General features: G+C 37.7%; 1 protein-coding gene across 18 annotated transcripts in view; it reads right to left on the minus strand.

Moving 5' to 3' along the window:
* SCMH1 (Scm polycomb group protein homolog 1) overlaps window positions 1-20,143 on the minus strand; it is a 169,897-nt gene that overhangs the window by 41,103 nt on the left and 108,651 nt on the right. For 16 of the 18 annotated variants that reach the window (XR_006601730.1, XM_045064310.1, XM_045064309.1 and 13 more), the window contains one exon: window positions 328-560. The exons of the other annotated variants lie outside the window; for them this stretch is intronic. Coding sequence is in view for 15 of the 16 variants with exons in the window: in XM_045064310.1 (XP_044920245.1) it covers window positions 328-560 (233 nt within the window). In the remaining variant the exon portion in view is untranslated. The remainder of the gene's footprint in view (window positions 1-327; window positions 561-20,143) is intronic. 18 annotated transcript variants of the gene reach the window in all.

Below are 20,143 nucleotides of genomic sequence, written 5' to 3' on the forward strand. Positions count from 1 at the left end.
GTTCCTGTACCTGGGCATCTACTCTGGATAGGTTAACGATTAGGAGCAGGGTCCTCCATCTAGGGAAGACATTAGACCAGAATTCCCTCAAATGTGAGTAGCTTTCAAAGTCAAAATTTGTTTCTTATCCACACCATCCTATCTCTAATATTACCAACTCCCAGTTAAGGAGATAAGCAGGGATGACAATTTAGGAAATTCCTGTTAAAAGCATACACAAGGTGGAAAATAGGGCCAGACATGCCCCTTTCCAAGATGGATGGATACGGGTGCATTACCCCTTTATAACCCTTTATCCCTTTCTAGGAAACCCACATTTTTACCTACCTTACTGCCAGGTTTGGGACCCCTCTTCTTTGGGAATTTCAAAGGTTCAGCTGACTTGGATGGGGTAGAGATGGGGTGGGGAATTAGGGGCTTGGGTGTCCGGCCCCGCTTCTTTCCTGGTTTACGCCCCCTCTGCCCTGGTTGATGGTCCAAGACAGTTTTGGTGCTGCTGTGGAGGCTGGGCTTCTCAGTGTTCACATCAGATGCAGGATAAGGATTCTTTGGAATCACAACTGCAAGAAAAAGACTCATTCTATCACCCCCTCCTCCCAACTGCATTCCCATCCCAAACAGCAGGGGTGGGGGTGGGGTAGGTGGGGTGGGGAAAACTTGTTACTTCTGCTTGGGTAATTTTATCCCAAGAAGCTGGTTTCCTGGTATCTGACCTAAATGTTAGAAAATCTCAGAGGAGAACTGAATTTATATTGGTTAGAACTGGAAGTTTTAATTATTTCTGGCAGATGCAGAGAAAATATTAAATTTTTCTCCCCAAGGCATCTAGTTAAGGCATATAAACAGAATCATAGGCTCAGAGACAGAATGACTTTAGAAGCCTACAATCCCTTCCTGCTAAGAATGCAGATCCAAGGCTTAGCAGAGGAAATGATGCCTTCTCTGGGTTATACAGTGAACTGGGATAAGGACTTATGTTTTGACAGTGGGCCCTGACAAGCAAGTTAGGCATCTTCTACACCAATCTACTTAAAATTTTCATGTGATTATTGCAATGATAGTGAAACACATGGAAATACATATATCTGACAGCATCTCTCCCTAGTTCAAAAGTCTTTGCTCCATATGACCTTTAATGTAAAGTCCAAATTCTTTATCCTGATATCCAAGGACTTTTGGTACCTAATCCCTGTCTTACTCTGCAGTTATGCCTGATGTCATTTCCAGACACACACCTCCACTGTGTTCTAGCCCACTTGTTTTCTGAACACCAATTTATTCATGTATATTGAGTTCCCTATTCTTCTTTGTCAAGAAAATATCAATACTCAGATTCCAACTCTCAGCTCCAGGGTCACCTCCTCACTGAGGTCTTGTCTGACCATTCCCCAACGAAGTCAGTACCACCCTACCTCCAAAGCATTCTGGAGACATCTATGTTAGGGTACTTTCAATTTTACTCCCAACCATTCATCTTCTCCTTAAATTGAGAATGCTTCAAGGTAAGCACATCTAATTCATTCCACAAATAGTTACTGAGCACTTAGTATATGTTAACAAAACATAGTTTCCACTGTGATGGAGCTTACCTCCTAGTTGGGGAGACAAAAAACAGACAAATAAATATACAGTATAATACCAGGTAAGGGTTATGATGAAAACTAAAGGAGGGTAAGGAGAGAGAGGGGTGAGGAAAGTTCTCTTTGAGGAAGTGACATTTACACAGAGGTCCCAAATGAAATAAAGGCAAAGCCTAATGAAAACCTGAGAAAAGCGCCTCTCAAGTAGAGGGTACATAACAAGTGCGAAGATTCTGAGACGGGAACATGTCGAGGGGGTTGAGAAATGGTAAGGGGGTCAGTTTAGCTAGAAGTGAGTGAGTAGAAAGGAGTGGCAGGGGATCAGGTTAGAAAAGGAGTAGCAGGGGTGCCTGGGTGGCTCAGTGGGTTAATGCCACTGCCTTCGGCTCAGGTCATGATCTCAGGGTCCTGGGACTGAGTCCCTCGTCGGGCTCTCTGCTCAGCCTGCTTCCCTCTCTCTCTGCCTGCCTATCTGCCTACTCGTGATCTCTCTCTCTCTGTCAAATAAATAAATAAAATCTTAAAAAAAAAGAGGAGTAGCAGTAAGATTGGGTAGGACTCTGCAGATGGTGAAAATAAATCTGATATATTCTAAGTATGAAGGGAAGCTGTGTGAGAAGAACTAGGGAGACTGGCTTATAAACTAATCACAGTGCACAGTTAGAGGGTAATGCTGCTTAAGCGTCTAGGCAGAATGTAATAGATTATGGCAATGCGGTGTTGCTAATGCACAGTAAGGAAAAGTCAGGTACATTCTTTGAAGAGACATTGCAGTGTTGTAGAAATCACAAGGACTAGATGAACTGGAATTCCAGACATGAGTGGGGAAGGCTTCTGAGGTAGCTGACACTGTTTTCTTTCCTGAGGACATTTGCCAGTTTGGGGCATGAACCGAGGATCAGGTGTGGTCTGTGCAGAAGACCTCTACTGGAGGAGAGAGAAATCCAATAAGTTGTTGTGACAGATCGGAACTTGAGCTCCATATGTGTGGCCAATTTTCCCCATGGGACACTTGCTAAGTTCTGAGCCTGCACATTGGATATATGAAGCTAGGCTGAGAGCTTCTACAAGGTAGAATGAAATCTTCTTTAATCTTGTGGTTATAGGGATAAATAAGGTCCTACTAGATGGAGGAGGTCTACCTCAAACACATATCCCTTCTCCAAGAAAAATGCCATATTTTGAAATTGTAAGGAGTAAAAGGTTAAAGAACTAAACCCCTAACCTCTAAAGGTAGGAAAATCTCTTGCAATTTTTCAGGACTGAGAAAACAGAGAGACCTATTAGGTTCTCAATCAAGAGCCCCGAAGGCCCACACCCAAGAAACAGGTATAAGCCACAGATATAATCCAGAACTGGACTAGCTCAATCCATGATTAGATTGGGAGGAATAGGCCCTCATCCTATTAGCAAACAGAGGAAAGAAGAATTCTTTCTAATGAAAGATATTAGCTGGAGCCTCAACAGTTCTTTTATATAAAATATCCAGTATATCACAAAAAAGATTAGATGTAAAAAGAGGCAGAAAAAGTGATTGGTAATCAAGAGAAAATACAGACAATAGAAGGAGGTTCATATATGATCCAGATAATGGAACAGAGACTTTAAAATAATCATAGTTAAATAAAAAAAAATCATAATTAATATGTTTAAAAAAGTAGAGGAAAAGATAAACAAAATGAAAGAGAAGATAACACCCACAGAAAACTGGAATCTATATAAAAAATTAAATGAACATCCTGGAATTAAAAATGTAACATGAGAAATTAAGAACTCATTGGATGGATTTAAGGGAAGACAAGATCCATCAGAAGAAAGGATTAACGAACTTGAAGAAAAATCAATAGAAAACATCCAAAGTGAAGCAAAAATATAGGGGAAAAAACCAGATTAGGGCATTAGAGACCTGTGGGCATAGTCAATGGATCCAAAATATGCATAACTATAATCCCAGTAGAAGACAGAATTAGGCAAATGTAATATTTAGAAACCAATGAAAGAAGAGCTCAGCAATCTACAAGCAGCAAAAATCCCCCCCTCCAAAAATGTCCCTCAAACTAAAACAAGACATATAACTGTTAAAATGCTGAAAATAAAAGATAAAATATAAATGAAATGAAAAACAGAGAATTTTTTTTTTTTCATCAGAAAAAAGAAGCATTACTCTTTCAGGAGCATCAATAAGACTGATGGCTGACATCCTAACAGATACTACAGAAGTTGGAAGCAGCAGAGATATATTTAAAGGGCTAATATATACAAATTGCCAACCTAGAGTTCTATACCCAGTGGAAAAAAATCCTTCAAAAATGAAGGTGAAATAATATTTTTCAGGCAAATCAAAACTGAGAGAATTTGTCACTAGCAAATCTAAACTACAGGAAATAAAAAGGAAGTTCTTCCGGCGGAAGGAAAAGTAATCCCAGGCAGAAGGATGGAACTGAAAGAAATAAAAAGAGCATAAAAAGGGCAAATAAAAAAGTGCTAGATACAAAAGAATTTAGAACAAGAACTGACTAGAACAAAAACGTGTACAATGATTTGTAGAGTTTATAATGTATGTATTAGTAAATTATATGAAAGCAACAACACAGAGGATGGAAGGAGGAGACAAATGCAGCCAAACTTTTTAAAGAATTTTGCCATTACTTGGGCAGTGGTTACAAAGTACTTATTTAAAGAAGACTCTGGTAAGTCCAGGATACATATTTGCACAGGATAACTAGTTAAAGAATTACATAAGGGCACCTGGGTGGCTCTGTGGGTTGAGCCTCTGCCTTCAGCTCAGGTCATGATCCCAGTGTCCTGGGATCGAGTCCCGCATTGGGCTCTCTGCTCGGCAGGGAGCCTGCTTCCTCCTTTCTCTCTGCCTGCCTCTCTGCCTACTTGTGATCTCTCTTTGTCAAATAAATAAAACCTTTAAAAAAAAAAAAGAATTACATAAGAACGTATACCTAAAACCTAAGGAGAGAGAAATGGGGTAATAAATATACCTGACTAATCCAAAAGGCAAGAAAAGAAGGATAGAGAAATGAGGAAGAACTCAGACAAAGAGAAAACAAAAAGCAAAATGCAAAATGGTTAAATCCAAATTAATAATTATATTAAATACAAGTGGATTAGATAAAACAATAGGAAAAAGTTAACATTCTGCACCAACCCTGCCCCCCAGTACTCAATTATATCTGTTTATAGGAGGGCCTTGAAATATAAAGACATCTGAAATATAACACAGATAAAAAGATAAAAACAAACAGATGGAAAAACATATACTCTGTAAACATTAATCAAAATAAAGCTCATGTGACTATATTAATATCAGACAAGTCAATCTTTAAGGCAAGAAGTATGACTAGACTAAAAAGGAATATTTCATCAAGATTAAATAGTTAAATTTACATAGACCTAATAACACAAAACATATAAAGCAAAAGTTTAGGTAACAAAGAGGACAAACCAACAAATCCAGATTATGAGTTGGAGATTTTAACATAATCTCTCTCAGTAACTGATAGGTTAAGAAGTTGAAAAAAAAATCAGTAAGGATAGGAAAGATTTGAATAACTCAGTTAACTGACTAATAGCATAAATAACCAATTAACCAACTTAATTGATATCTATAGAACACTATACTCAGTAAGCATAGAATGTATTTTCTTTTCAAATGCTTACACAATATGCTGAGTGAAAAAGCAATCCTGAATAAAGTTTGAAGAACTGAAATCATACAGAACATGTTGTCTAACCACAGTGGAATTTATTTATTAATTTATTTGTTTCGTCTCAGCCACAATCTTCAACATTTTTTAGAAAATTCTATTGCTTTGGTGTTTAAAAAAAAAAACTTTTATAATCACTCTATATTCATAAATTCTAATCCAGCAGGAAGATAAACAAGTTAGTGGGTTCAGCTCCACTACCAGTAACACAGAAATATTTATAGCTCTGAAAACAAAGATCTGCAGGCAGGATCTTAAGAATTTGAAGATTCTTTTGTGCCAGCTGATTCAATTTACATATCTGCATTCATTTACTTATTCTATTCACTGCTTAAAAACTTTACATTAATATAGTTAAGCATAAACTATGTGTGGCTTTTTTTTTTTTTGAGATTTTATTTATGTATTTGACAGAGAGACACACAGCGAGGGAGAGAACACAAGCAGAGGGAGTGGAAGAGGGAGAATCAGGCTCCTGGAGGAGCAGGGAGCCTGAAAGGATCCTAGGACCTTGGGATCATGACCTGGGCTGAAGGCAGATGCTTGACGACTGAGCCACCCAGGTGCCCCGCTATGTGTCTGTCTTATAAGAGAAATACAAAGTGTCAAAAGAAGAATCTTTTTTTTTCTTTTCTTTTTTAAAGATTTTATTTATTTATTTGACAGAGAGAGAGATCACAAGTAGGCAGAGGCAGGCAGGCTCGCTGCCGAGCAGAGAGCCGGATGCGGGGCTCAATCCCAGGACCCTGGGATCATGACCTGAGCCGGAGGCAGAGGCTTTAACCCACTGAGCCACCGAGGCACCCCAAAAGGAAGAATCTTAACATTTTTTTTTTTGCTTTGATATCTTGAGGCTTTTTAAAAAAGTTTTTATTTGAGTATAGTTGGCACACAGTATTACATTGGTTTCAGATGTACAACACAGTGATTCAACATCTCTACATGTTATGCTATACTCCCAAAATGTGTAGCTAACATCTCTCACCATACAACACTATTATATTATCATTGACTATACTCTCTATGCAGTAGCTTTTATTCTTACGACTTATTTATTCCATAAATGGAAGCCTGCACCTCCCATTCCCACTTACCTAACCACAGTGGAATTTAAATAGGAACCAGTACCAGAAATTTAATTAGAAAAACCCCAAATGCTAAGAAACTAAGTAACATATACTTGTAAATTACTCAAATACCAAGGAAATAAGAATAGAAATAAAAAAAATTCTTTGAACTTAAAATTCATGAAAATATGACAGATTCAAAGTGTGAGATTTAGTTAAAGTAGTGCTCAGAGGAAAACATATAGCTTTAAACGTTTGTATTAGAAGAGGAGAAAGGTTAAATATCAATGATATAAGCTTCTATTTCATAAAGCTAGGAAACGAACAGCGAACTAAACAAAAAAAGTAGTGTAAGGAAATTATAGAGATGAGTACATAAGTCAATGGAAAAAAGAAAGCAGACATACTACAGAGAAAATCAACAGTCAAAGGTTGGTTCTTTGAAAAGATAACCTTTTAACAAGTCTGGTTAAGAAATATAAAAAGACAAATATCAAGAAGGAAAGAATGGATTTCATTATAGATGATTCAGGTATTAAAAAGATAGTAACGGGACATCATATATAACTTTATGCAACTACAACTGAAAATTTAGATGGAATGCACAACTTCCTTGAAAAACTGGCTTATTAAAATGGACAGAAGACCAAACAAAATATAAAGAGTTGTATACATAATAAGGAAACTGCAATTGCAATGAAAAACTTTTTTGCAAAAAAAAAAAAAATTCCAGTCTCAGATGCCTGATTGTACAAAACCTGTTCAGATAAATGGAAGAGGGAACACTCCCCAACTCATTTTATGAGGCCAACATAATTCTCATGCCAAAACATGACAAAGATATTACAAGAAAGCAAATCTATAGACTGATATCGCTCATGAACACAGATGCACAATCTTAAAACAAAATATTAGCAAATTCAACCTGGCAATTTATAAAAAGGGTAACATATCACGACTAAGTGGAATCTATCCCAGAAATACAAAGACTGCTTAACAATAGAAAAAAAATCAGCTGAACTTACCACAAAATCAAAATAAAGAAGAAAACCCACATAACATCTCAATAGATACAGAAAAAAAGCATTTGACAAACTTCAATACTCACTCATCATAAAAAAATCAGCAAATTTGGAATTTCCTTATAGAAAAGGTCATTTATAAAAAAAAAATCAGTAGAGGCCAGCATACTTAATGGTGAAATATTAAACACTTTCTTACTGATTTATGGAACAAAATTAAAATATTCACCATCACCACTTCTATTCAACATTGTACTGAAGGTCAATGTAACAAGGAATGAAAAAGAAAAGAAAGCTACAAATACAGGTTGTAAAAAACAAGCATTATTTGCACATGACATGACTTTTTATATCAACTGTACCCTTTTCAATCTACAAAATCTAGTAAAATAAAAAAATGAATCTAGGAAGGTCACTAGATGTAATTCAATATGCAAAAATTTATTCTATTTCTACATATAACAATTAGAAAATGAAAACCCCAAATCAAATATTCAGTGAAAGACACGCAATACATCCACACTAAAAACCGTAACACACTCTAAGAGAGATTAAAGAAGATTTAGATACCACTTATCATCACACTCATGGATCAGAAGACTCAAGTTATGCTCTCAATTCTCATCAAACTGACTTAAAGAGTCAATGAAATTCCAATAAAAATCCCAGAAGTTTTTCTTTAATGTGCATATGTCCAAACTGACAAGTTAATTCTAAATTTTATTAGGAAATACAAAGGATCTAGAATAGCCAAGTCAATCTTGATAAATAACAGCAAAGCTGGAGGGAGTGTTTGCAACATTAGGTATCAAGGCTCATTATAAAGATAGAGTACTTAAGACATGTGATCTTGGTGTTGAGAATAGTCAAATGGATCAAGGGAATAAAACAGAGTCCAGAGATAGACCTACAGATACACAGTCATCTTATTTATAATAAGGGTGCCCCTGTAATTCTGTGGTGGTGGTTGAGGAGGAGATCACTTCTACAATAAAATTTTGGTGAGTCAAACAGATATCTATATGGAAAAAAAAAACGAGACTTTAACCCTGCATTTCATATCAGATACAACAATTAACATGAAGTCTAAAACATCCAACTTTTCCAAGAACATAGAAGGCACTATCTTCAAAACTCTAGGGTAAGCAAGATTAAACAAACAGGTCACACAAAACATTAATTATAAAAAGACTGACATATATGACATCAGTAAAATAAATTCTGTTCATCAAAAGACAACATTAGGAAAATGAAAAAGAAAAAGAAATCTAGAAAGTGGGAAAGGATACACAAAACATATGTCAGAGAAGTAATATCCAGAAAATATAAAAAATTTCTAAAATACGTAATAAAAAGACTGACAATCCAATTTTCAAAAGATGAGACTTGAAGAACTAGGTCACAGAACTGAACGTACAAATAGCAGATAAGGATATGAAAAGTTACTAGTTATCAGTATAATGAAAATTAAAACTACAAGACACTGTATCTCCACCAAACTGCGGACATTAAAGGACCGACAGCACGTGTAGTGGTGAGGAATATGGAGCAACCAGAACTCTTGTGCATTGCTGATGGGAATGTAAATCACTTTGAGAAGACACTTAGCTTTACACTCTCACCCAGCAATTCCATACCTGGGCATATACCCAAGAAAATTGAGGGGCAAGACCACCAAAAGACATGTACTAGAATGTTCACAGCAGCATTTTTCAGAAGACTCCCTGGGAGACATCGCAGGCATTATCTAAAAGTCTAAAGATGTACATAATCTATGATTCAGCAATTCCAACCTTACATATAAACTCCAGAGAAACTCTTGAACATGTATACCTCAGATATGTGTAAATGTATGCTCATACGTGTCACTTGTGATAACTGAAAACCTGAAATGATCTAATGTTCATTATTAGTAAAATGCACTTAAAAATGTAGTTTTCAAAGTATGATCTGGGAACCTCTTCGGGACTTTGAAATCCTTTTGTGTGTCTGTAAGATGAAAACTATTTTCATGCTACTAAAACATTATCTCCTCTTTCCACTCTCATTCTCTCACAGTGGAGTTTTCCAGAGACTATGTGATATCATCATTCTGACAGCTAATGGATGTGTACTTGTATATTCTTCTGTTTTAAAAAATTCTAAGTTTTTATTTCTAATACAGTGATATGAAGAACCTCCATAAATAAAATCTTTTTGGGGTGTTTAAGGATACCAAAGTTTCCTGATACCAAAGGGTTTGACATCCACTGACCTATAATTATAATCACTTCCTTGCCCTGTTTTTCCTAACATGCTTACAGGAAAAGAACCGCCTAATTCTCTACCTATTCCACACCCAAACCTGAGTTACTGAACATGCCAAATATTTAAACTGATTACTCTAAACCCTAAGATTGTCCCCTGTATCTCTAGTAAGACCAGAAATCGGACTAGGCAGGGAGGTAAGGGATTTACTTTGGAGTTCCTGCCATCACATGACAACGTGCCAAGTTCCTAGCAGAGACCCAGCACATGTCTGTAGAAAAAAAGAAAACAGATATAAGAGATGAATTGAACATGTCTTTACATGGCCTTCCAACAGTCAGAACATAGTTTTTCCTCCTTCTTCTCTTTTCTCTTAAAGCTAGACAAGAATATCCATGTTGCCAAATGTCAAAGAGGTTGACCTCTCTGGCCTGAAAGATCTGGGCAGAAGAACTACTCACAAGTTACATTTAATAGTTCAAAAAAAATCAGAGCATGCAGGTCATGTGTGAAAAGCTAGCACTGAGATTAAAGCTTCATACTAATTTAAAAGCTTTTTAATAATGAATAATGGATTTCTTAAGCTATCCTGAGGGATTCCGGGATTTGGAAGTTCTTCCCACCAGGAAGCCCTATTTTGCCACATTCTAACTTAATTATCCTACTTGGGGAAAAAAAAATGGAGTGATGTCAGGGGACTGGGGATCTAATTCTAGTTCTGTCTCTTATGGTGTGACCTTGAGTCTGTCATTTAAACACAATCTTTTCTTATTTTTCCAAATGTAAATAATTAAAAAATTTAATGACTGTCCTACTTTGGAGAGAAAGATCAGAATATTCTCCAACACATTTTGACACTAGTAAGTGCAACAGAATTACACTCTTAGTCAATAAGCCTTTGACAAAATTCTTGCACATTCATGTGGCCTTTGTAACAAACCCGTGAAGGTAACATATCATCCTCCTTTGACATTTAAGGACAGCAAGCCTCAGAGACGTGATGGTGGCAGAGCCAGGCAAGATTCTAGTCTCTGTTGTCTTCAGGGCACACATTCTGTCACGTAGCCTAGGAGGAAGGAAGCAAACTCTCTTTCTTCAGGAGCCCAGAAGGGCTCTTATGTTACTCTTATGTTAATTTGTTTGACCATGAGTTGAAAATTAAGTAAATGCTGAGTATCAAGGTTTGCCAGTTATCATGGTGAAAACCCAACACCACTCTTGTCCTTAAAAAAGCACAATGTTGAGAAGGTTAGTAACCTTTACACAGTCAATCACAATTCAGTGGGTGTGGACTCAGGTAGGGAAGGTACAAGATGAACCCAGAACACAGTGGTCAGAAAGTAATGGGGATGCTCAAGGAGTGATGGAGACATATCAAGAGGGCATGGGAGTCAACTTCAAGGGGCTTCCACTGGCCAAATCTGGGAAAGTTTGAACATCAAAACAAATAATGGTAATAAATTATGAATGAATCAAAAAAGTGTGGGATCCTACTGATTAACTAATGCATAAATAAAAAAACACAGAGAAGGGAAAGTTGTTGCTTATAGTAGAACCCCAACTGACAAATGTGGAAGAAGTGAGGGAACTAGAAAGTAGCCATTTGGCTATTAATTCAGGTGAGACTCATCAACAGATGCTAAAACTGTGGGGTGAAAATTTGGTGAGACACAGGATATTTACTGTCTCAAATTATTTCTCCAAAAGATGATTAATTAATTACAAATGTACGAGGTGAAGAAACTTAGTAAATACCACTGGGACCAAGTAACCAAAGTTACTCCAGTAATGGGACAAACAGATTATCATGTGTCTCCAAATGTGATGCTTTGAAAAGAAAGTCACTTCTAGAACATTAATGTCAAAAATGTATGACCTGAATCTGATCATGAGGAAACATAGGACAAACCCATTTGAGACCCAGTCTATAAGATAACTGGACAAATATTTATAAAGAAATATTGAGGTCATGAAGAGATAAGGAAGAATGATGGAAAAACTGCTCCAGGACTAAGAAGACATGACAATTAAGTACAACTCATGAACCTGAATTTTCTTATCCCAAAAGGTCATTAGTGGGACAGTTGGCAAAATATGAGTAAAGTTTATAGATTAGCTACTGGTATTGTATTGATACTAATTTTCTAGTTTTAATAACATTAGAAGGTCTACAGATTAGCTCTAAATAATATATTAATTTTCTGATTTTAAAAAATATATTAACTAATCCCTACATCCACTGCAGGGCTGGAACCCGGAGATCAGGAGTTCTACATTCTACCCACTGATCCAGCCAGGTGCCCCTAATTTTCTGATTTTAATAATGGTACTATGCTTACAGAAGAGCATGTCCTTATTTTTGGAAAATATACACTAAAGTCTTTAATAGTAAAGGGTCATTATGTATACAAGTCATGTGTCAAATGGTTCAGAAAAAAACTATGTATTTATTGAGAGAGACTACTAATGCAAATGTGACCAATGTTAATATTCAGAGAATTCTTTATACTCCTGTTATACTTTTTCTGTAAGGCTGCAATTAGGTCAAAGTTTTACAAGAGATTCATAAGTGTGGTATGAAAATGTGCATGTACACAGGGGTTATAAGAACCTGGATGAAGGAGTGACTAACTCTGCAAGGAGGGGAGAGGGTGCAAGGGAGACAGGCAGGTGAGACTTGTCAGGCAAGATTTCAAGGTGACATTTTAACAAATCTTTGAAGAATAAATAGATCTTGGGAGAATGGCAAAAGTGGAGGGTGAGCAAGGGTACTGCAAACAGAGGAGACAGTACAGAGAAAGGCACAGAGTGGTAAAAAAGCATGGTTACATGAAGACCCGTGGGCAGTTGTGTGTGGCTGAAGTCCAGGAGAAACAGATAAGGTTAGAGAGAGATGCTGAAGCCAGCTTGAGAAGAGTCCATATGACATTTAAGGAGGTCTAACATACAAAGACTCTACCAACAAGACACAGGGTGGGTCCCATGGCCCTCCATATGGCAAAGGTAAGGGTGAGGTTCATTGCAAAGGCAAAAGCACATCTAAGGCAGGATGGTAGTATGTAAAGTTGTGTAGAACTGGTCTCCCCTCCTTGATAAACTTCTTTTGATCTGTGTGCATATGTGTGTATCTAGTCCTTATTCCCTTGGTGAAAATCATGACTAATAATGTTGCTAAAAGGCAGACAAACTGTTAAGACTACGAATGAATAAAAGTAGTTTACAAATGGGTGTCCCTTAATGATGGAGTTAAATTTGCTTAAAAGGAACTGGCATTTATATTTTAGGCACTTACTGTGAAAGAGGCAGTACGGCAATGCAGATACCCATCATCCTCCATAACATTTACTAGGGTGTATATGACCCAGTACATACTGGCAGTTAAAACAATGGGCTGCAGAGCCTTGTCTATGAAGTAATAATAATAATTCTATTATCACTATTATTATTATTGTTATTATTTCTAGTCAATGCATGAGGCTACTGAACTTGAGTAACTTGGCCAAGGTCACGTAAGTAAAGGCAAGGCTGGAATTCAAGTCCAGAATGTCTAACTCTAAAATCCTTGCATTTCCATCATACCACACAGCTTTCCATCATACCATTCACTCATCCAGCAAATATTCTGTATCAAGAATAGATTATGTGGTAGGCTCCACAGCATGAACCAAGAGTGTAAGCGAACACATTCATCTCAGATGGTGGTAACTGTTATGAAGAAAAAAACAATGTAAAAAACAAAACAAACAAACTAACTAACTAACAAAAAAACACATGTGACAGAAGTGACATTTGACCTGAGTCTGGCATGACAAGAAGGAATCAGGCACGTGAGGATCTAGGGCAGAGTGTTCCAGCAGAGGAGTCAGACAGTAGGTGTAAAGGCCCTAAGAAAATAATGAGCTTGACTCATTTAAGAAACAAAAAGAGGGCCAGAGAGACTCTGGCAGGGTGAATAGAGGAAATAATGGCACAAGAGGGTGTCAGAAAACAGATGTGATCACACCATGCAGTGCCTTTTGGGTCATGGTAAGAACAGGACCAATTTACTTCTGAGAAAGATCTCCCTGATGCTCTGTGGAGAATGGATTATGGCAAGGCAAATATGGAAGAGAGACATCAGTTAGGATGTTGACTGTAGAAGTCCATGCAAGGGGTTAACAGTGGTGGAGATTAACGTGATAACTGTGAAGGTACAAAGAAGTAGATAATACAAGATAGGTTTTGTAAGCAGACCTGAGAGATGGAACAGGGGGAGGGAAAGAATGGCTCAAGATGAATTTTAGGTCTTTGATCATTTACCAACCAGGGAAGATGAAAGGAGTTGGAGGTTTGGGAGGCAGACTGGGACTTGAGAATCTGTTCTGGTGGTATCTTGTGCTAAATGACTTTGATAGTAAAGATAACAAGTAGGTAGTCAAAGAAGTGAGTCTGGAGTTCTACAGAAAGGTCAAGGGTAGTGATAATTTTGGTACTAATTAGCATATAGACAGTATATAAAGACAGGGGATTGACTGAAATCACTTGGGAGGAGATACACTATAGAATAAATAGAGTATATAACATAGTACAGGAGAGGGCCTAGAACTGGAGCCCTTCACCATCTAGAGGCTGAGAAGTGGAAAAGGCCAGCCAAAGGAGACCGACAAGGAATAGTAAGTGGGATAGGAATTGAAAATCTAGAGAGTGTAATATCCCAGGAGCCTAGAGAAGGTCGTGTTCAAGAAGGAGGGAGTCTTTTTATTAATTAATAAATTTTAATTAATAAAATTAATTATTAATCAATTAATTTTTATTAATTATTTTTTTGGGAAGATTTGTTCTTTTGAGAGGAGAGAGCGAGCATGAGCAAGGGGGAGAGTCAGAGGGAGGAGGAGAAGCAGACTCCCCTCTGAGCAGGGAGCCTGACTCAGGGCTTGATCCCAGGAGCCCTGAGATCATGACCCAAGACCCGAGGGAGATGCTTAACTGACTTAGCCCAGGTACCCCAAGGAAAGAGGGACTGATCACTTGTGCTGGAAGTTACAAAGACACTGTGTAAAACGAAGTCAGAGAAGGCTTTGTCAACATGGAGGTCAATGTGTTCTTGGTAAGAGCAGTACACCAGAACAGTGGCGACTGAAGAGCAATCGGAAAGGGCTGAGAAGCTAATGGGAGATAGAAATAGAATGATTATAGATCTGTTTTCTTTCTTTTCTTCTTCCTTCCAAAGTTTTACTATGTGTAGTAGGCAGAATGGCCCTCCGCTAACTCCATACCTTAATTTTGGAAACTATAAATATGTTACATGGCAAAAGAAATTGTATAGGTATAATTAAGGTTGAACTCTTAAAATAGGGAGATTATCATAAATTATTCAAGTGGGCCCAGTCTAATCACATGAAGAGCTCTTACAAGCTGAGGACATTCTCTAGCTAGAAGCAGGGAGATGAGGCAAAAGGGGGAGATAAGAGTGATTCAAAGTGTGCAAAGGACTCAAACCTCTGTTTTGACTTTGAAGATGAAAGGGGCCACAAGCCAGGGGATGTAAGAAGCCTCTAGAAGCTAAGATTCTCAACCCTCAGGGCAACTGAACAAACATATATATATGTTCTCATTTATTTTCTCTTGAGGTCCTGGACTTCTGATGAAAATCAAGTTGGTGTTTTGTCTTTTGTTTTTTGTTTTTGTTTTTTTAAATTGGTAGTACTAGGCATTTCCTCTAGGAGGAGGGAAGAAATAGCAGTAGTAGATAATTCAGGTCTCTTGATTCCTTATCCAATACTGTCTTCCCACTCACATGTGGGCATAAACACACACACACACACACACACACACGCACGCACGCACACATTTCTTCTTTGGTATATTGGGTCTAAATCTATACTTTTTTTTTTTTTTTTTTACTTCCCAGATGTTTCTTATCAATCAAACTTTTAACTGTTCCAAACTTTAATTTGCATGATGGCCTCATTAATCTAATAGTATTTTGGCTAAATACTACATTAACATAACTTCACATCTTGGGGGAATAGAAGAGCTGTTCATTCTCTAATTGCTTTCACTATTTCACTAAGTCTTCTCTCTCCAACTAGCTATATAATTTAACCAGAGCATGCTTTTTTTAGTGCCAGAAGCACCACCACCCATTTCAAATCTGTAGTAGCAGGCCCACTGGACCCATAGCAGAAGAACAGTATTATCTGTACTTCCTCCATGTTTCACATATTCTTTGAAATTTGTCATTAGTCCTTGGATTCTAGGCCTTGCTGATGCCTGATTCATGCACTTGGCTTGCTTTCTGACCTACTCTTCAACACAGCTTTGGTGACTGGCCTAGAGTTCTTAGGGTCTGATTTTGACCTGTATTTTGTTTTCAGTTGTACAACTCTCTTGGTTATGTTGATATCCCAAAAGGTTCCTATGGCCAAAGTTACATGGCATGTATCGTAGCACCCTGAATTTTGCCAAACACATATTAGTAGTTCATTAAAATGTATCAAAATTGTGGTGATGGGGAGGAAGTGAAGGTGTATACATTAAAGTGAAGGTTGCCCAGCCTCTCAGCAATAAGACAATGTGTAAAGTTAGTGTGTGAATCAGCCTAAAACTGGTCCAGAAACTGGAAAACTAATCACAAACACTTGCCTGAGGAATAAGACACAAGGAATGAAAGCCTATAGCTGTTTCCATGGAAACATGTGATGGCTCTCTTTAGTATTATATAACCAACACATTAAATAAAGCCAAATATATTGGAGAAAAAGACCGAGAGAGCTGGGGTCTAAGGAAAACTATTACATAAGGCCACTATTCTAGAAGAACCCAAACCAAAAGATGAAAAGAAATCAGGGAAGGAAGGAATAAAATAAATCCCTAGCATTCACATTCCAATGAACTGTGGTACAGTACAAAGAACAGAGATTATGCTGAGTGAAATAAATCAAGCAGAGAGAGTCAATTATCATATGGTTTCACTTATTTGTGGAGCATAACAAATAGCATGGAGGACATGGGGAGTTAGAGAGGAGAAGGGAGTTGGGGGAAATTGGAAGGGGAGGTGAACCATGGGAGAGTATGGACTCTAAAAAACAATCTGAGGGGTTTGAATTGGCGGGTGGGTGGGAGGTTGGGGTACCAGGTGGTGGGTATTATAGAGGGCACGGATTGCATGGAGCACTGGGTGTGGTGAAAAAATAATGAATACTGTTATGCCAAAAATAAATAAAAAATAAATTAAAAAAAAATAAAAATGATAAAACACACACACACACACACAGAACAGCGGCCCAGGACACAGCAAACATAATTCTGAAACTAAAGCGTTCTACCACTTTGGCAATTTCAATGTGCTCCATTTTTATGGTTTGATATTCCTTTAATATGTCTCTGTTCAGGATAAGGGAAGGGTACTATTCTACATAAGCATAATAAACTCGTCACACTCTGTTATAAGTAGTTCTACACCCCCGCCAAAATAGTGAGAAGAAAGTATAGAAAATGCAAGAAGAGACAGAGTAACACTAATAATACTTTAACACACCATTTTCAGAATAAGACAGGTCGAGAGGACAAAATATATGTAAGGATAAAGAAGATGTAAACAACACAATCATCTGAAAATCTATTAAGCATTTGGAGCATATGTCCATAGCTAAGCTCCTGATTCCCCCACCTCTTGCCTTCAAACTGTTCCTCTCAGTTTTTTCCACCTCATTCCATCTTCCCAAACAGCTCAGGCTAAAACCCTTGCCATTATCCTTGACTCCTCTCTCCTTCTCATATTCCATGTCCCATCAGCAGCAACTTCAAAATACGTCCATATTTGGGCTGTTGCTCACCACTCCCTCTCCTATTTCCTCAGGGTAAGTCATCATCACCTCTAAGCTGGGTTATTGCAATAGTCTGTCCCTGCCCCTCTTTAAAACATATCTCAGGTATCAGCATTCCTGTGCTCAAAACCTCCAGTAGCTTCCTGTCTTGCCCAGAGTTAAAGCCAAGTCCTTATACAGACCTAATGAATCCATGACCTGATTCCTCATTACTTCTCTGACCTTATTTCCTACCACCCTCCCTCAATTGCTCTACTCTAAGCTAGAGATTTGCAAACTGTTTGGTCTTGGGACCCCTTTAACATGCTTAAAATTTTGGAGGATTGCAAAGAACTTTTGTTTATGTGGTTATATCTATCATATTGGAAATTAAAAGAGACATTCTAAATATTAATTTTAACTTAACAAAACACGTTTACACAATATATTTTTATGAAAATTAATGTCTTCCAAAAAGAAAAGAATTTAGTGAGAATGGCATTGTTTTACATTTTTGAAAATCTTTTTATTTTTTTAAAAGATTTTATTTATTTATTTGACAGAGAGACATCACAAGTAGGCAGAGAAAGAGAGAGAGAGAGCGTGATGCAAGAGAGCAAGCAGAGAGCCTGATGCGGGACTCGATCCCAGGACCCTGAGATCATGACCTGAGCCCAAGGCAGAGGCTTAGGTGGCATCCTGAAAATCTCTTTAAAGTCTAACCAAATATGGAAGACAACTGTATTCTCCACCTCTGCATTCATTTGTTGCTGTGTATCCTTTTGGCTGAAGTATGTGTAGTATATGAAAAAAATATAGATTCACAGAGATATGTAGTTGGAAAAGGGAAGTGTGTTTTTTATATTTTTATTTTTTTAGAATTTTCAGTTAATTGTGGATATTCTCCTTTAATATTATACCAAAACTCAACAAGTGGTAGCTTCTTAAATGTTAGTTGAAACATGGAATCTGAAACCTTACTGGTGAATTTTTCATATTCTGGTAATGTTAAAATCCATTGGTCAACCTTATACTTTGAATGAGTCTTCCATCTTAAGTATGCATGCATGATTTTGTAATGTCATGCACTGGTCATTTGGAAAATCTTGTTTCACTGAGTTATGCAGATTTCCCAATGTTGGCACATTTATTATGCAAATATCAAAAATTCATAATACTTGACATCATCATAATTCTTTTTTTTTAAAAGATTTTATTTATTTATTTGAGAGAAAGAGAGAGAATGAGAGAGAGAGAGAGAGAGTATGAGAAGGGGGAAGGTCAGAGGGAGAAGCAGACTCCCTGCCAAGCAGGGAGCCTGATGAGGGACTTGATCCCAGGACTCCAGGATCATGACCTGAGCCAAAGGCAGTCACTTAACCGACTGAGACCCAGGCACCCTGAGATTTTTCTCTCAGAAAAATCTGTATTAAGTATTGGGATGCTGTCAAGATCATGGTGGCAGACACAGGTTTTCCAAAATTTAAATTTACACTTGAAAGCTTGAGTTTTATCACTGTCAACAAATGCTATTTAGTCATCTGAAGTGGTAGGCTCCCTTAGTTCATTTTTTGAGAAAATGTCTGCCAAAAACCAAATCTGAATAACCACAGTTTGCCTGTTAGTCATTCTTTCAAGGAAAAGAAGTGCTCCATAAAAAGAGTAAATAATTCAGCTGACAGCTCAGTTTTGCAAGTGCTTTTCCTAGAGGCAACCAAGTACTCTGGTGTGCAGTGCATCTGCTTTCTTCACACTTCCCCTTTCCCCATACAGAATATTAAAAAGATATGTACTCACAGACAAGCAACATGGTAAAATAAACAAATTTTACTGCTTCATCGAGAACACTCTTAGTGAGCCTGGCTTCTCCGCCCTGCCCCCATGGGGGGCCATTGCTGTAATTTGTGCCAAGGTGCCAGCAGTTGTACTCTCACTCACCGTTGTGTTTGCACTGTCAATGCAAATATCAACCCAGTGACAAGGGCAAAAAGTGTCAGTATTACTATGAAAATACTTCTGACCTCAGATCCCGTGAAAGCATCTTGGGGATGCAAAGACCCCAAGGACCACAGTTTAAGAACTGTGGCACTAAACACTCTATTGCTTTTGTGCACTTAATTTTGCAGCTCCCTTGGCCTGGAAAGAATTTCTTTTGCACGGTTATCCATAAGGCACCTTTCAGTGAGGTTTTCCCTGATCATCCTATATAAAATAATACCCCCACTCGCCCCCTGCCTCTCCCTGCCCTCCAGCCCCCTTACACACTCGATTTCCCTCCTTCCCTTTTCTCTAACTTTCTACAGGGAAATTATCACTTGCTATTTATTTTCCATCTCCCCAAGCACAGAAATTTCTAAGGGCAATGCTGTTATTGCCACCTCCTAGAATCATCCTTTATACTTGGCAGGTACTTAGTAAATCTTAGTTGAGCAATTAATGAAACTCATATCCAGCATCTGATTCTAGGATTTTGGCTTGCTTAGACTGCTTTTTCAGTGGTTCATATCTTATTTCCCTAGCAGAATACAAACTCCAAGAACAGAGGATTCCATGCAGTCCCCAAAGCTTCTGGCACTTGTCTTTGACATGCTATGTATATTCTCTTCCCTTGGGAATATCTGTAGTCCCATAGTCGACTCTGGGTATAGCCAGTACACATGTGGAATGGCAGAAAATTTGGCAAAAATTTTACCTACCTATTTCTGATTTGCAACAATTTCT

The sequence above is a fragment of the Mustela putorius genome, unplaced genomic scaffold, assembly GCF_011764305.1.
Source record: "Mustela putorius furo isolate JIRA1106 unplaced genomic scaffold, ASM1176430v1.1 tig00003853_pilon_pilon_pilon, whole genome shotgun sequence".
NCBI lineage: Eukaryota > Metazoa > Chordata > Mammalia > Carnivora > Mustelidae > Mustela > Mustela putorius.